The 15,216-nt window shown below is 51.1% G+C and overlaps 4 protein-coding genes across 4 annotated transcripts; 2 read left to right on the top strand and 2 right to left on the bottom strand.

Annotated features, from left to right (window-relative positions):
• Positions 1–32: 32 nt before the first annotated feature.
• Positions 33–6,918, top strand: EURHEDRAFT_380855 (acetyl-CoA carboxylase ACC1; the record flags this gene model as incomplete). Its single annotated transcript, XM_040779343.1, has 2 exons — positions 33–164; positions 217–6,918. 2 exons carry the CDS (start codon positions 33–35, stop codon positions 6,916–6,918), a joined length of 6,834 nt encoding a protein of 2,277 aa, XP_040635398.1.
• A 141-nt stretch (positions 6,919–7,059) lies between these two features.
• On the bottom strand, positions 7,060–8,413 carry EURHEDRAFT_416193 (putative RING finger domain protein). The gene is made up of 3 exons (XM_040782889.1): positions 7,789–8,413; positions 7,483–7,741; positions 7,060–7,421 (listed from the first exon to the last, which is right to left on the bottom strand). The coding sequence occupies exons 1-3, from the start codon at positions 8,302–8,304 to the stop codon at positions 7,081–7,083; spliced, it is 1,116 nt and encodes a 371-aa protein (XP_040635397.1). The 5' UTR covers positions 8,305–8,413; the 3' UTR covers positions 7,060–7,080.
• Positions 8,414–10,154: 1,741 nt separating this feature from the next.
• Positions 10,155–10,748, top strand: EURHEDRAFT_405844 (uncharacterized protein; the record flags this gene model as incomplete). Its single annotated transcript, XM_040780416.1, has 1 exon — positions 10,155–10,748. The coding sequence occupies one exon, from the start codon at positions 10,155–10,157 to the stop codon at positions 10,746–10,748; it is 594 nt and encodes a 197-aa protein (XP_040635396.1).
• A 1,949-nt stretch (positions 10,749–12,697) lies between these two features.
• Positions 12,698–14,604, bottom strand: EURHEDRAFT_526090 (uncharacterized protein; the record flags this gene model as incomplete). The annotated part of the gene is made up of 2 exons (XM_040786972.1): positions 12,698–14,364; positions 14,478–14,604. The coding sequence occupies 2 exons, from the start codon at positions 14,602–14,604 to the stop codon at positions 12,698–12,700; spliced, it is 1,794 nt and encodes a 597-aa protein (XP_040635395.1).
• Between the last annotated feature and the right edge of the window lie 612 nt (positions 14,605–15,216).

Genomic DNA, 15,216 nt, shown 5'->3' with positions numbered 1-15,216 from the left:
TACCTGCAAATATTTCTACGATAAACGACATCATGGGCGTCCCCAACGGCACCAGGCCTGAAATCCCTTCGCATTTCATCGGTGGTAACCATCTCGAGGCCGCTCCTCCGAGTTCGGTCAAGGACTTTGTGGCCCAGCATGACGGTCACTCGGTTATCAGCTCGGTAGGTCTCTGTTTGGATTTCTTTATGGGAAAGATGAATGCTAATTAAACAGGTTCTGATTGCCAACAACGGTATCGCTGCCGTCAAAGAAATTCGCTCCGTCCGGAAATGGGCCTACGAGACCTTTGGCAACGAGCGTGCCATCCAGTTCACAGTCATGGCTACTCCGGAAGATTTGACCGCAAACGCAGACTACATTCGTATGGCAGACCAATATGTCGAAGTTCCCGGTGGTACCAACAATAACAATTATGCCAACGTCGAGCTGATTGTCGATGTTGCTGAGCGTATGGACGTTCACGCCGTTTGGGCTGGTTGGGGTCACGCCTCTGAGAACCCTCGGTTACCGGAATCTCTCGCTGCTTCGCCTAAGAAGATTATCTTCATTGGTCCTCCCGCCTCTGCTATGCGCTCTCTGGGTGATAAGATTTCTTCGACTATTGTCGCACAACACGCTGGTGTACCCTGTATACCGTGGTCTGGAACTGGCGTTGATGCTGTCCGGATTGATGAACACGGCATTGTTACAGTTGATGATGATGTTTACAACAAGGGGTGTACCTTTTCGCCTGAAGAGGGTCTCGAAAAGGCCAAGGAGATTGGTTTCCCCGTTATGATCAAGGCCTCCGAAGGTGGCGGCGGTAAGGGTATCCGTAAGGTTGAGAAGGAGGAGGAATTCATCAGCTTGTATAATGCGGCTTCCAACGAAATCCCCGGTTCCCCCATCTTCATCATGAAACTGGCCGGTGATGCCCGCCATTTGGAAGTCCAACTTTTGGCCGACCAGTACGGAAACAACATTTCTCTCTTTGGCAGAGATTGTTCGGTTCAGCGACGACACCAGAAGATTATTGAAGAAGCCCCTGTTACCATCGCCAAGCCCCCCACCTTTCAGTCCATGGAGCGCGCCGCTGTGAGCCTGGGTAGATTGGTCGGCTACGTCTCCGCTGGTACTGTCGAGTATCTCTACTCGCACGCTGAAGACAAGTTCTACTTCTTGGAATTGAACCCTCGTCTTCAGGTCGAGCACCCTACCACCGAAATGGTTTCTGGTGTCAACCTTCCCGCCGCTCAACTGCAGATTGCCATGGGTATCCCTCTGCACCGCATCCGTGACATTCGTCTCCTTTACGGTGTTGACCCCAACACCTCGTCCGATATGGACTTTGACTTCTCCAACGAGGAGAGCTTCCAGATCCAGCGTCGCCCGCAGCCCAAGGGCCACACCACCGCCTGCCGTATCACCTCTGAGGACCCTGGTGAGGGCTTCAAGCCGTCGGGCGGTACTATGCACGAGCTGAACTTCCGGAGTTCCTCCAACGTCTGGGGTTACTTCTCCGTCGGTACGGCGGGTGGTATTCACAGTTTCTCCGACAGTCAGTTCGGTCACATTTTCGCCTACGGTGAGAACCGGTCCGCTTCGCGGAAGCATATGGTCATTGCCCTGAAGGAATTGAGCATTCGTGGTGACTTCCGGACTACCGTCGAGTACCTGATCAAGTTGCTCGAGACTCCTGCCTTCGAGGACAACACCATCACCACCGGTTGGCTCGACCAGCTGATCTCCAACAAGTTGACCGCCGAGCGTCCCGACCGGTACGTTGCTATCCTGTGCGGTGCCGTGACCAAGGCCCACCAGGCGAGCGAACAGGGTATCGAGGAGTACCGCAAGGGTCTTGAAAAGGGTCAGGTGCCTTCCAAGGATGTCCTCAAGACCGTATTCCCCGTCGACTATATCTACGAGGGCGAGCGGTATAAGTTCACCGCCACCCGCGCCAGCTTGGACAGCTACCACCTGTTCATCAACGGCTCCAAGTGCTCCGTCGGTGTGCGTGCCCTCGCTGATGGTGGTCTGCTCGTCCTCCTGAACGGCCGCAGCCACAACGTGTACTGGAAGGAGGAAGCCGCCGCCACCCGTATCAGTGTGGATGGCAAGACCTGTCTGCTGGAGCAGGAGAATGACCCTACCCAGCTGCGTACGCCTTCTCCCGGTAAGCTTGTCAAGTTCACCGTCGAGAACGGCGAGCACGTCAAGGGTGGCCAGCCGTACGCGGAGGTTGAGGTTATGAAGATGTACATGCCTCTGATTGCCCAGGAGGACGGTATCGTCCAGTTCATCAAGCAGCCCGGTGCCACTCTCGAGGCTGGTGACATCCTTGGTATCCTCGCTCTGGACGACCCCTCGCGCGTCAAGCACGCCCAGCCCTTCACTGGGCAGCTGCCGGACATTGGTCCTCCTCAGGTGACCGGATCCAAGCCCCCTCAACGGTTCTTCCTCCTCTACAGCATTCTGGAGAACATCCTGAGAGGTTTCGACAACCAGGTCATCATGAACTCGACCCTGAAGGAGTTGGTTGAGGTGCTCCGCAATCCCGAGCTGCCCTACGGCGAATGGAACGCCCAGTCCTCTGCACTGCATTCCCGTATGCCCCAGAAGCTCGACGCCCAGCTTCAGGCCGTTGTCGACAAGGCTCACGGCCGCAAGGCCGAGTTCCCCGCCAAGCAGCTGCAGAAGACTGTCGCCAAGTTCATTGATGAGAACATTCTGAACGCCGCTGATGCAGAGATACTCAAGACCACTCTCCTCCCTCTGACGCAGGTCATTAACAAGTACATGGAGGGTCTCAAGGCCCACGAGTACAACGTCTTCATCAGCCTTCTCGAGCGGTACAATGACGTCGAGAGCCTATTCTCCCTGCGCAACATTCGGGACGAAGATGCCGTCCTGAAGCTGAGAGACGAGCACAAGGACGACATCACCAGTGTTGTGCACACCGTTCTCTCCCACAGCCGCATCGGTTCCAAGAACAATCTCATCCTCGCCATCTTGGACATGTACCGTCCCAACCGGCCTGGCGTGGGCAACGTCGGCAAGTACTTCAAGCCCATCCTTAAGAAGCTCACCGAGCTCGAGTCTCGCTCCGCTGCCAAGGTCACCCTCAAGGCCCGTGAGCTTCTCATTCAGTGCGCTATGCCCTCGTTGGAGGAGCGGTTATCGCAGATGGAGCTTATTCTGCGCTCTTCTGTCGTAGAGTCGCGGTATGGTGAGACCGGCTTCGACCACCGGGAGCCCGACTTTTCTGTGCTCAAAGAGGTTGTTGACTCCAAGTACACCGTGTTCGATGTTCTACCTCGGTTCTTCGTTCACCAGGATGCCTGGGTTACTCTGGCTGCGCTGGAGGTCTACGTTCGCCGTGCCTACCGTGCGTACACCTTGAAGGGCATGCAGTACAACGCCTCGAGCGGCGAGTCTCCCTTCCTCTCGTGGGACTTCACTCTGGACAAGCTCGGTCAGCCTGAGATTGGCCCCGTCGCCTCCACCCATCCTTCGACTCCCAGCACCCCCGTTACCGAGTCTCCTCACCCGTTCAAGCGCATCAACTCGATCAGCGACTTCTCGTATATCCTGGATGAGAACAACGAGCCCATCCGCAAGGGTGTTATTATGCCCATCCAGTACCTCGAGGATGTCGAGGAAGCCGTGTCCCGCGCTCTGGAGGCCTTCCCCGTCGCCGGTTCGAAGAAGCCCAGCGACGCCCTTCTCGCCAACTTGGAAGGCAAGCGCAAGCCGTCCCTCAAGATCGAGCACGAGCACGAGCTCACCGGTGTCTGCAACATCGCTGTTCGTGACGTCGAGGATCTCGATGACAAGCAGATCGTCGCCCAGATCAGCAGCCTGCTCGGTGACCTCAAGGACGAGCTTCTGTCCCGCCGTATCCGTCGTGTGACTGTGATCTGCGGCAAGGACGGTGTTTACCCTGGCTACTATACCTTCCGTGGACCTAGCTACGAGGAGGATGAGAGTATCCGTCACAGCGAGCCTGCTCTGGCTTTCCAACTGGAACTGCACCGTCTGTCTAAGTTTAAGATCACACCTGTTTTCACCGAGAACCGCAACATCCACGTCTACGAAGCTATTGGCAAGGGTCCCGAGAACGACAAGGCCGTTGACAAACGCTACTTCGTCCGTGCAGTCGTTCGTCCGGGCCGCTTGCGTGACGACATCCCCACGGCTGAGTACCTGATTTCAGAGGCTGACCGGTTGATGAACGACATCTTGGATGCCTTGGAGATTATTGGCAACAACAACTCCGATCTGAACCACATCTTCATCAACTTCTCGCCTGTGTTCAACCTGCAGCCCCAGGATGTCGAAGAGGCCTTGGCTGGCTTCTTGGAGCGCTTCGGTCGTCGCCTGTGGAGACTGCGTGTCACTGGTGCTGAGATCCGTATCCTCTGCACGGACCCCACCACTGGCATGCCCTACCCTCTGCGTGTGATCATCACCAACACCTACGGTTTCATCATCCAGGTTGAGCTGTACATCGAGAAGAAGTCTGAGAAGGGCGAGTGGATATTCCACAGCATCGGCGGTACTAACAAACTTGGTTCCATGCACTTGCGTCCTGTTTCCACTCCCTACCCGACCAAGGAGTGGCTGCAGCCCAAGCGTTACAAAGCTCACCTGATGGGTACTCAGTACGTATACGATTTCCCTGAGCTCTTCCGCCAGGCCTTCCAGAACAGCTGGACCCGGGCTATTTCCAAGATCCCCAGCTTGGCCTCCCAGCGTCCCCCTGTTGGCGAGTGCATCGACTACAACGAGCTTGTCCTCGATGACACCGACAACCTAATTGAGATCAACCGTGGCCCTGGTACCAACACCCACGGTATGGTTGGATGGCTCGTCACCGCCTGGACCCCCGAGTACCCCAAGGGCCGCCGCTTCATCATTGTGGCCAACGATATCACCTTCCAAATCGGTTCGTTCGGTCCCTTGGAAGACAAATTCTTCCACAAGTGTACCGAATTGGCCCGCAAGCTTGGTATCCCGCGTCTCTACCTGTCTGCCAACTCGGGTGCCCGCATCGGTATGGCCGACGAGCTAATCCCCTACTTCAGCGTCGCTTGGAACGACCCTGCCAACCCCCCGGCTGGTTTCAAGTACCTGTACTTGACTCCTGAGGTTAAGAAGCAGTTCGACGCCAAGCAGAAGCAGGAAGTCATCACGGAACTCATCACCGAGGACGGTGAGGAACGCCACAAGATCACCACTGTCATTGGTGCCAACGACGGCCTTGGTGTCGAGTGTCTCAAGGGCTCTGGTCTCATTGCAGGTGCCACCTCGCGAGCCTACGAGGACATCTTCACCATCACCCTGGTCACCTGTCGTTCTGTTGGTATCGGTGCTTACCTTGTCCGTCTCGGGCACAGAGCCGTCCAGGTTGAGGGTCAGCCGATCATCTTGACTGGTGCTCCCGCCATCAATAAGCTGCTTGGTCGTGAGGTCTATACTTCCAACCTGCAGCTCGGTGGCACGCAGATCATGTACAAGAACGGTGTCTCGCACATGACTGCCAACGACGACTTTGACGGTGTGCAGAAGATCGTCGAGTGGATGTCTTTCGTCCCGGACAAGAAGGGCGCTCCTATCCCCATCCGCCCCTGGTCTGACGATTGGGACCGTGATGTCGCTTACTACCCGCCGCAGAAGCAGGCCTACGACGTCCGCCACCTCATTAGCGGTAAAGAGGATGAGGAAGGCTTCTTGCCCGGTCTGTTCGACAAGGACTCCTTCGAGGAGGCTCTTGGCGGATGGGCTCGCACTGTTGTTGTTGGTCGTGCTCGCCTTGGCGGTATCCCTATGGGTGTCATTGCTGTCGAGACCCGCTCGGTCGAGAACGTCACCCCTGCTGATCCTGCCAACCCCGACTCTATGGAGTTGATCAGCCAGGAAGCCGGTGGAGTGTGGTACCCCAACTCCGCGTTCAAGACGGCTCAGGCCCTGCGCGACTTCAACAACGGTGAGCAGCTGCCCGTCATGATCCTAGCCAACTGGCGTGGTTTCTCTGGTGGTCAGCGCGACATGTATAACGAGGTGCTCAAGTACGGTTCGTACATCGTCGATGCACTCGTCAAGTACGAGCAGCCCATCTTCGTGTACATTCCTCCCCACGGCGAGCTTCGTGGTGGTTCGTGGGTCGTCATCGACCCCTCCATCAATCCTGATCAGATGGAAATGTACGCCGACGAAGAGTCCCGTGGTGGCGTCCTCGAACCCGAGGGTATCGTCAACATCAAGTACCGCCGCGACAAGCAGCTCGACACCATGGCCCGTCTGGACCCGACCTACGGCGAGCTCCGCCGCGCCCTGCAAGACACCACCCTCAGCAAGGAGCAACTCTCCGAGATCAAGACCAGGATGGCCGCTCGCGAAGAGCAGCTCCTCCCTGTGTACATGCAGATTGCCCTGCAATTCGCCGACCTGCACGACCGTGCCGGCCGCATGCAAGCCAAGAACACCATCCGCCGCGCACTCACCTGGAAGAATGCCCGTCGCTTCTTCTACTGGCGTCTGCGCCGCCGTCTCAGCGAGGAGCTTATCGTCAAGCGTATGGTCGCTGCTGCTCCTGCCCCGGCTGGTACTGGTAACGGCGCCATCGCTGCCAACGTCCCCGCGCCTGCTGGACAGACCGAGCCCTCTCGCGCCTCGCACCTGCACACTCTGCACGCGTGGACGGGCATGCTGGACGATGAACTCGAAAATGACGACCGCAAGGTGGCCACGTGGTACGAGGAGAACAAGAAGGCGATCCAGACGAGGATTGAGAGTCTGAAGACGCAGTCCGTTGCGACGGATGTGGCATCGCTGCTTATTGGTAACAAGGAGGGTGGTTTGAAGGGTGTGCAGCAGGTGCTTAGCATGTTGCCTGTTGAGGAGAAGGAGGCTGTGCTTAAATATTTGTCTTCTTAATTTACTTTGATTTGATGTTTATATGCATACATGGATATAAAATGGGCTGGTTGGTTTTGTTTGGTGTTGAGATTGTTTGATAATTTATGTCATGTTAATGAGCAGCATTGATTAATACATTTCTATATTCTATTCAATATGCTACGATATCCCAAGTATGGCCTAACACTGGAACGCAACCCCCGTCTTCGTCGCAACATTCCCACCCCTCCCCGCGAACCCCGTCCCCTCGGAACAAACCTCCACCAACCCCGGCAATATCCCCTCCTTATCCTTCCTTGACTTCTTCTTTTTCTTGCCGTTATGCTCCGTATCCACATTGTCATCCCTCGGAGGACCTCCGGGCGTCACATCCGCCTCGCAGACGTAGCATAACATCCGGCCCTGTAGTCCAGCTGTATGTTCCTGTTCCTCTTGCGTGGCGTGCGGGTCGATAGCGTCGTGGGGAGTCATGAATTTCTTGACGCAGGGTCGGCAGATTATGTGGCCGCATGGTTTTGTCACTGCTCGTTAGCATTGTGTTAGCAAGCCTTCACTTATGCACGAGCGTATTGTAAGACATACGCATAGCTCGTAACCCATTACTTAAATCCTTCTTGCAACTCGGACACACCCGCGCAACTGATCCGTCAGACGCTTTTTCTTCTGTGAAATTCACTTCCACGAGGGCCTTTAGCGAGTATGCGTGGCGGTTTGTGTCTGATGAGGCGGGGCATATGGGTGTCAATTTGATATCTTTATTGGCGATGATTTCATTAATATCGGTTCCGGGTGTGAGCGAGGGAACCCAAAACGAGGGTAGAGCGGATTTGCTCGATTCGGACTGTTCATCATCAGCACAAACACAGACACCAGAATAACGGGTAGTACCTTCTCTCTCTTCAATTCCCCCTTCAACCTCTCCTCCTCTTCCCTGGTAACCCTCGCTAACTCCTTCTCATCCAATTCAAATATTTTCTTCCTCTTCCCGCCAACCTCAATCTCCCTCTCATCTTCGGTTTTCCTTTTCTTATTATTCCCCTTATCCTCTAACCCCATACTAACCATCTCAAACTCCCTAACCTCCCTCTCCCTCACCTCCTCTTTCATTCGTTCCTCTTCCTCCCCAACCCTCTTCCTTGCCTCCCCCCTCTCCTTTTCCAGTCGTTTGATCTCATTCCTCTGCGCGAGCAGATCACTAATCGCGCACTCACGACAAAATAAATCCCCGTTAATCGCGCACGCGACGGGCGAGCGCGCGGGTTGTAAGCATAATCGGCACGAGGCAAAGGGAAGGAAGGAGTCGCGGGAGATAAGGGAGCGTTGGGTGCCCCAGTTGTTGCGCAGGAGGGAACGTTCGTGGGAGGTGAAATGGGGGAGGGAGGTGTTGCGTTTTGAGTGGGCCATTGTGCTTTGCCCCGGGACGGGATTGCGTTTTGTGGGAGGAATTAGTGGCGTGAATATATGGCTCGGAAAATTAGGCTAATTAAAAATATTGAGAAAAAGAGGAATTAGGTGGTGGATGTTGTATTGAAAACTGATAGAGCTAAGATGATGAGCTCAAATCCACCTAACGGGCATGACATAATCATTTCCTTTTTCGGACTAAATTCCAACCCTAGTGTACAAGTACGTACATGATTTTTGCGGAAGCTCTGGGCATTTCCTCTCCATTATCAGTCCAATCTCACGCTGCATTTTGACTTGGAGCAGCATGGGAATGTCTAGAACAAGGAAATGCATATCTGGAGTGACCAGGGGCGGTACTGGGAGATCCTGGAGCAATTCAAGAGCATACCGCCAATTGCTCAGTGACTTAGACAAGTAATGTGTGACCTGCTATTTCTAGGACAGGAGGAGCATTGGTGATTAAGCCAATAGAAGCTGAACTAAGAGAATGGAGGTAAGGCTGAGCAGAACCACATAATCGGAAGCCGCAGCCGCCACACCAGAGGTGTTTTGGCTGTAATGGTGTACAAGTGAAGCGCATTTCTGCTACTCAGCGACAACTTCCTCTTATGGATACACGCCGCTTTTAGAGGGACTTACGTGTTTGCTTCCTGACTGTTCTCTGAGCAATCTGGACACGCTAAATAGCACACCGGGCCACGCACCAAGGGTCGCCGATTGCTCCTGGAGTGCTTCCAGGAGCGTCCAAGCATGATGGAACAAGATCATACAACACGTAAAATATAGTCTCCCTTTGCCGGCTTAGCCATCTATAATGTGCTCGTAGTATAAGATGAGATTTGACGACAACCCAGTCTGTCAGGTCACTGAGGGCATTGCAATGTTGAGGGAACCGGGGTCTTAATGCAGTAATTTTCAAAAAAAATGATCCCGGCTTATTTAGGGACATTACCTTTTTAGCATGCCTACACATTTTATTTTATTTTATTTTTTATTACAAATAGTGCCTTCTTGTCGGCCCTCACGATTGGCTTTCCTGGAACTGCAATGTCCTCATCTGAATGAAACATATTCTTTCTTTTATATATTAATACTTCCTCTTGCATTTCTTACTGGATTTTTCTAAATTGCCGTACTATCAAATGCAGAGAGGAAGCTTCAAGCTCGGCATGCTTTCCTTCAAGAACACAAATATGACGCCAACGCCCATGATTCCATGAAGAGGCATATGCTGCATGTAATAGCCTCCGAGATGGACAGCCTATTTCGACACAGATAGCTTTGGAAAAGCTCCAGACCCCTAGTCTTTGGATTTGTCGCAGCTCTCAACGGAGACAGAAATGAAAGAAGGTTTGCCAATTCATGAGCCTCCCTGACAAATACGTTGAATATGATGTGGAGACTCGATGGAACTCTACATATCGAATGCTTGGTAATGGGTTAAAAGCAAGGGTCCAAATTGATCAATTTTTAGCCTTGCAGACTGAAATCCCACCCTTTGCAATTGATGAATGGTTGCGCCTTTCTCAGATAAACCAAGTTCTTGCTAAATTCAATGAACTTTGTTCTTATCTGAGAAGAGACCAAAAATCAGCCCTGCTGTGCAATAAGGTCCAGGAAACTTTAGACAGCCTTTCAGCAGGGCCTGAAGCATATACCGAAGCGTACGAGGATGCTATGGGGCGAATCAAAGGGCAAGATGGAGACGCCTTGGACCTCGCAATGGGTGTTCTGTTGTGGATCACCTGCGCCGAGAGACAGCTTATCACTTAGAACTTCAGCACGCGCTTGCAGTGGAACAAGGTGCACTGAAACTTGACAAAGAGAACATTCCACAGGTTGAAGACATGGTCTCAGTAAGTGCTGGATTGGTTGTGGCTGATGAAGAAAGCAACATCATCCATCTAGTCCACTATATGACACAGGACTACTTTGAGGCGAGGAAGGAATATTGGTTTCCTGATGCAGAACCAAACTTCAAAATGATTTGTGTTACATATCTCTCATTCAACACCTTTGAAAGCGGTCCCTGTCTGAGTGAGCAGGAGCTTGAGGCACGACTACAACAAAATCAACTATATGATTATGTAGTGCGGAATTGGGGATACCATGCTTATGCAACTGCGACAAAACTGGAACAGTTGATCCTGGATCTCCTTGAGAGTGACACAAAGGTATCTGCCTCGAGCCAGGCTCTGATAACCGAAGATTACTTTGCCACTAGTCATCATAAATCAAAGCGAATAACAGCCCTACACCTCATAGCATACTTCGGACTGAACGAAGCAGCAAGTACCCTCCTTAGATATGGGAAGTGCCTGAATTCCAAGGACACTGACGGCCGGACGCCACTACCATGGGCCGCCCAGAATGGACATGATGGTATTTCAAGCTGCTGCTTGAGACAGGCAAGGCCGATGCTGACTCAAAAGACACATTGAATGGTCAGACGCCGCTATCATATGCTGCTGAGAAGGGGCATGATGGTGTTGCCAAGCTGCTGCGCAACCACCAGTAGAGAAAAATTTAGGTTGGTCTTTGCGGAATTCAGTGATTAACATTTTGGCTTCGCCAAGTGGGATAGTTTTCCATACTAAGTGGCTGATCATCGCTCTCGACGACCTGCTTCGCTCCTCCCAGCATTTTATTATATTCGTACAACTAGACTTTTTTGTGCCCTTAAAAGGTCTTCAGAGTTAGGTTTTTATATCGCTTCAATTATTGGCATCATTTCAACCGTAGTTCATCCTTCCACATGTTGTCCTCGGGCCCTGGTGTCCCTCAGCAATTTTATACGCCAATATCAACAAACATCATCTATAGGCAACATAAGAACAGCAGTAGGCCTTGAATTCGGTTGTTTTTAAAGAGGGTTAACTTTTTCTCTAGTTCATTATCTTACGCCTTCCAAGAAATGGGGCCGGGTGTCCTCTGATGTCAATATTGTTTAACCCTAGAAATCCTATCATCTGTCATACCACTAAAATTGAGTAATGAAAGTAAATCATTGAGCTCTTGCATAATAATCAATATTTAATATCCCTGTCCAACAAGTAAGCTGGAGTAATAAATGAAGAGAGAACTCTTGAGAAGTTTCAACATCTTACATGTAGGCTGTGATGGCTAAGCGTCTCCATACCGCCATGCAAGCAAGCAAAGAAAGTGCGGCTGTCTCAATCAATATAAGTCTATTGGTAGACTATCTAGTGGAATAATAATATGGAAAAAGAAAGGAAGAAGCTGGGCCTTCCAGCGCTGTACTATCTAGTGTGCGAAGGGGGTCACTGCCTTATATTCAAACAGGCCAAAGTAATCAAACATCTTGCGTTGTTAGTGAGTACCCACACCCACTTGTGAGAACTGGTCCTTGAATATACTGCTATCAGTCTTTATTATAAAGTGGCCATTATAAATTCGCACATACATGGTATATGGCTACACTGTTTCATGAGAACGAGACTACCTCATACAACTGTGACCTATGTATCCGTTTATTTGGCAGCCAAGAAGCCCTCAATCAACATGTCAGTTCACCTGCTCCTGCTTCCTAATACAATTGTTCCCTGTGTGGCCGCTTGTTTGGCGGCCAGGAGGCCCTCAACCAGCATTTCAGAGACTCATTCACTTACTTTCATTCACTTAAAGTACCCTGAAATAATTTTTCCTGTCCTTCCCAAATTTCGACTTCAACCAGAGCTTACCGCCCACTGAATCATACGCACATTTACAGAGATACTATGGCTGGGAACGAAACGATGAAGAATGTCCCCAAGCTTTGGATGGCTATCAGGAAGCGCTTACTGGGGAATTCGAGCTGTGGTATCATTCTAAGAATGATGTTGGTGTTTGGCATTTACTATGTGGCGCTGTAGGAATTGAACTCTACCAAAAACATGTCTTGAGTGCAAGAAGGTACAGTACTCCAAACACCCCAATATCATTCCTTGTTATGAGCAAAAATAAATAACAAAGAAAATAATAGACTGTACAAGGTTCATATGTCAATATCGTCGGCCTAATTACTTGGGCTCGCAACGGGGGAAATGGCAGTGGAGTACATTTATTCCAAAGCCTACAGGAGCTAGGCCAGTATACAAAAGAAACCAGTAAGATTTCCGGAATGATCTCGACTGGTCAGGCAATGGGGATGTTGTGTTGAGACATCTGTTACGATTTATATTTCGTGGTTCGTGAAACAGATAGATCCTCGTCATAATGCACAATTCAGAAAGCTGCTATTGAGGGTGTTTCGTGGGACTCAGCAACCTTCTTCCGAAGCGCATCATTATTCTCGATTACCCAGTTAGGTTAATTTGACCTATCCCAGAAAACCAAATACAAAAACAACCAAATAAACTAGCTAAAACTCTCACTCAAACCCTCCTCCATCTCATCCACCTCCGTCCGCTTCCACTCCACCTTCTTCCTCGCACAAACATCCTGAATAAACCACCTGCAGCAGCTGTCCGCCGCCGCCGCAGCCACTGCATGTCCCATTGGAGCACTGCTGGTTTCTTGAAGGAGATGACATCCGGGATTTGCCCTTCGAAGCGGTATACTCCTGCTTGACGGCGTACTGGTCGACGAAACTGTTCACCACGCCGAGCCAGAGTGAGAGAAAGTCTTTCTCGGGATCGATGCATTTCTCGCTTTCCTTCTCAGTCTTCAAATTCTTCTTCTTCCTGCGCCTCTTCTTGGAAGCTGGGACGGGTACAGTATCAGGAACAACCTCAAAGCGATGCCCATGCTTCGCCCTCTCCTCATCAGGCACCCTCAAATACCTCCCCACCCGCACATACTCCCCCTTCTCAGCTCCAACCATAAATAAATATGGCTGCGCCTCAGTCCTATGTTCCAAGAACACATCCGCCTGTTTCATCACGCTCAGACCCCTACTTGAAATTCCAAATCCCGGCATCGCAGGCATACACTCAAACCACTTAATCGCACGATGAAAAAGATGACCCGTCGGACCCTGCAGGACTTCAGTGAGTTTGAGAATCATGAGCAGGAAGCAGCGGATTCGCGCGATATCAGAGTGATAGCCTGCGATGAGAGCGCATTTCGCCCAGATTAACGCGAGACGGGTATCTGCGATTCCACAGTCGGTTAGTTTATCAGTGATGCAACAGGCGGCTTGGTAGGCAGCGGCTGGCTTTTTAGTGATTAGTCGGGGGTTGTTGAGGACATGCTCGAGACGATAATACGTTCCCAATGCATCCTCGACCTCGGCCTTCGGATACAAGCAACATCGACAGGAACACCGGAACCCTAGCAGATCCAACGCATAGAGTCGACGATACTCAACCTCGCCCTTGGCATAGAAATATGAAATCGTAATCTCCTGGCCCTTGTGTATATCCGTGAAGCTGCGGACGACTGCACCAGCTAGTCTAGGTTTTTTGTAGCGCCGGCCGCTGTCGGAGCGATACTTGTTGACTAGGGTCAAGGAAGCGTTGGGGAAACACGAGTGGTTTGTGAAGGAGAGATTTAGGCCCAAAATGCCGCCAGATACACCGTTCCAGGTGACGGGGATGTGGTAGCGGTTCCAAATACTAGTGTAGGGGCCAGTTCCTGGTTCTTTGTGGTCATTGGGTTTGGGCATGCTTAAATGGGCGGTTTTCCAGTCCGATCCCATGGCAGTAACTTTTGCCTCTAACAACGCATCAACATCACCATTCCCGGTCGAATATTTGCCCTCTTCTCTCTCCGTAAGATGAACCAACTGATCCGCGTAAATAATACTACCTGCGGGAATAAACTCCTTCGCGATGAGTCCGTAACCAGTCTCCTTGTTGATGAAGGCGCGGTGGTATTTCCAGCGCTGAGGGCCTTGCTTGGTGTTTCCTGCTTGTTCGGCTCGGCAGGCGACGCAGTCTGGTGCTATGCAGTCTGTTTTGACGCTGGGAGAGGGGGTTGCGGTTGTTTTTTGAGATGGGGTTGGAGAGGAGCTTTGTTCCGAGTTTTGGGAGCTAGTGTTGCAATTTATATCTTGACCCTGACTCTGACCCTGGTTCTCATCCTCTTCCTGGGAACTGGGATCATTAGAGCCGGAGACTGGAGCCCTGAGTAGTTTCTCTGTAAGAAAATCTGGTCAGCATCTTTTCCTCTATTTGTTTCTGAAAAGAAGAACCCACGTCCAGGATTATACCCCACAAGCCTCACCATACCCACTCCCCGGTCGACATTCCCAGGACCATCACGAACCGGCTCAGTTGCCAGACTAACAAAGAGCACCCTTGCCAGAAAACTAAACAGAGGGAATTTCCAGAAACGGGACCAGAAGGAGCGGGTCATTGAGCATGGTTTCATCCAAGTTTTCGGGAAAGGTAAAGATGGTTGTCCAAGTTGGGTCGAGTGAGGATACCCAAATCCGAGTAGTGGAAGGAAGCAAAGAACTGGGGGAAATAAGAAAGAAAGAGCGTGAAGAGTGGAAGCAATTTGAATTTTTGTTGTGGGTGAAGGGCATGCAAATAATAGTGTTGTGTTTGTCGATGAGGATTTAGAAAGAGATCCCATACTGGGAATGCATAGCATTACACAAAGTTGCAAAGAATGACTTAAAACAATGCTTACCTTGATTCGATACTGTCTATTCATGTATCCTAAGCGCCAGCGCCATTGTCATATTACCAAAAAGCCTTTTACAAACAAATCGTACCTCAGGAAAAGGGACTGAGATAAGGGAAAATAGTACGAAAAAAAAAAAAAAAAAGGTTTAATGTCGTAAGACATCAAGTCTGTCCAGCCCTAATATCCGGAAAGATAACCATGCAAAATACAAGATATAGCAGACAAGTTTAATGCAGAAGACAGGCACGTAACTACTTTTCCGAGACAACTATCAAGACATGCGCTGACAAAAGACACAACCGACAACAGACAAACCAACAAAACTAAAAGTGCGAT

Source organism: Aspergillus ruber, assembly GCF_000600275.1.
Source record: "Aspergillus ruber CBS 135680 unplaced genomic scaffold scaffold00032, whole genome shotgun sequence".
NCBI lineage: Eukaryota > Fungi > Ascomycota > Eurotiomycetes > Eurotiales > Aspergillaceae > Aspergillus > Aspergillus ruber.
The sequence above is the reverse complement of the archived record's forward strand: the minus strand, read 5'-3'. Positions and strand labels throughout refer to the sequence as shown.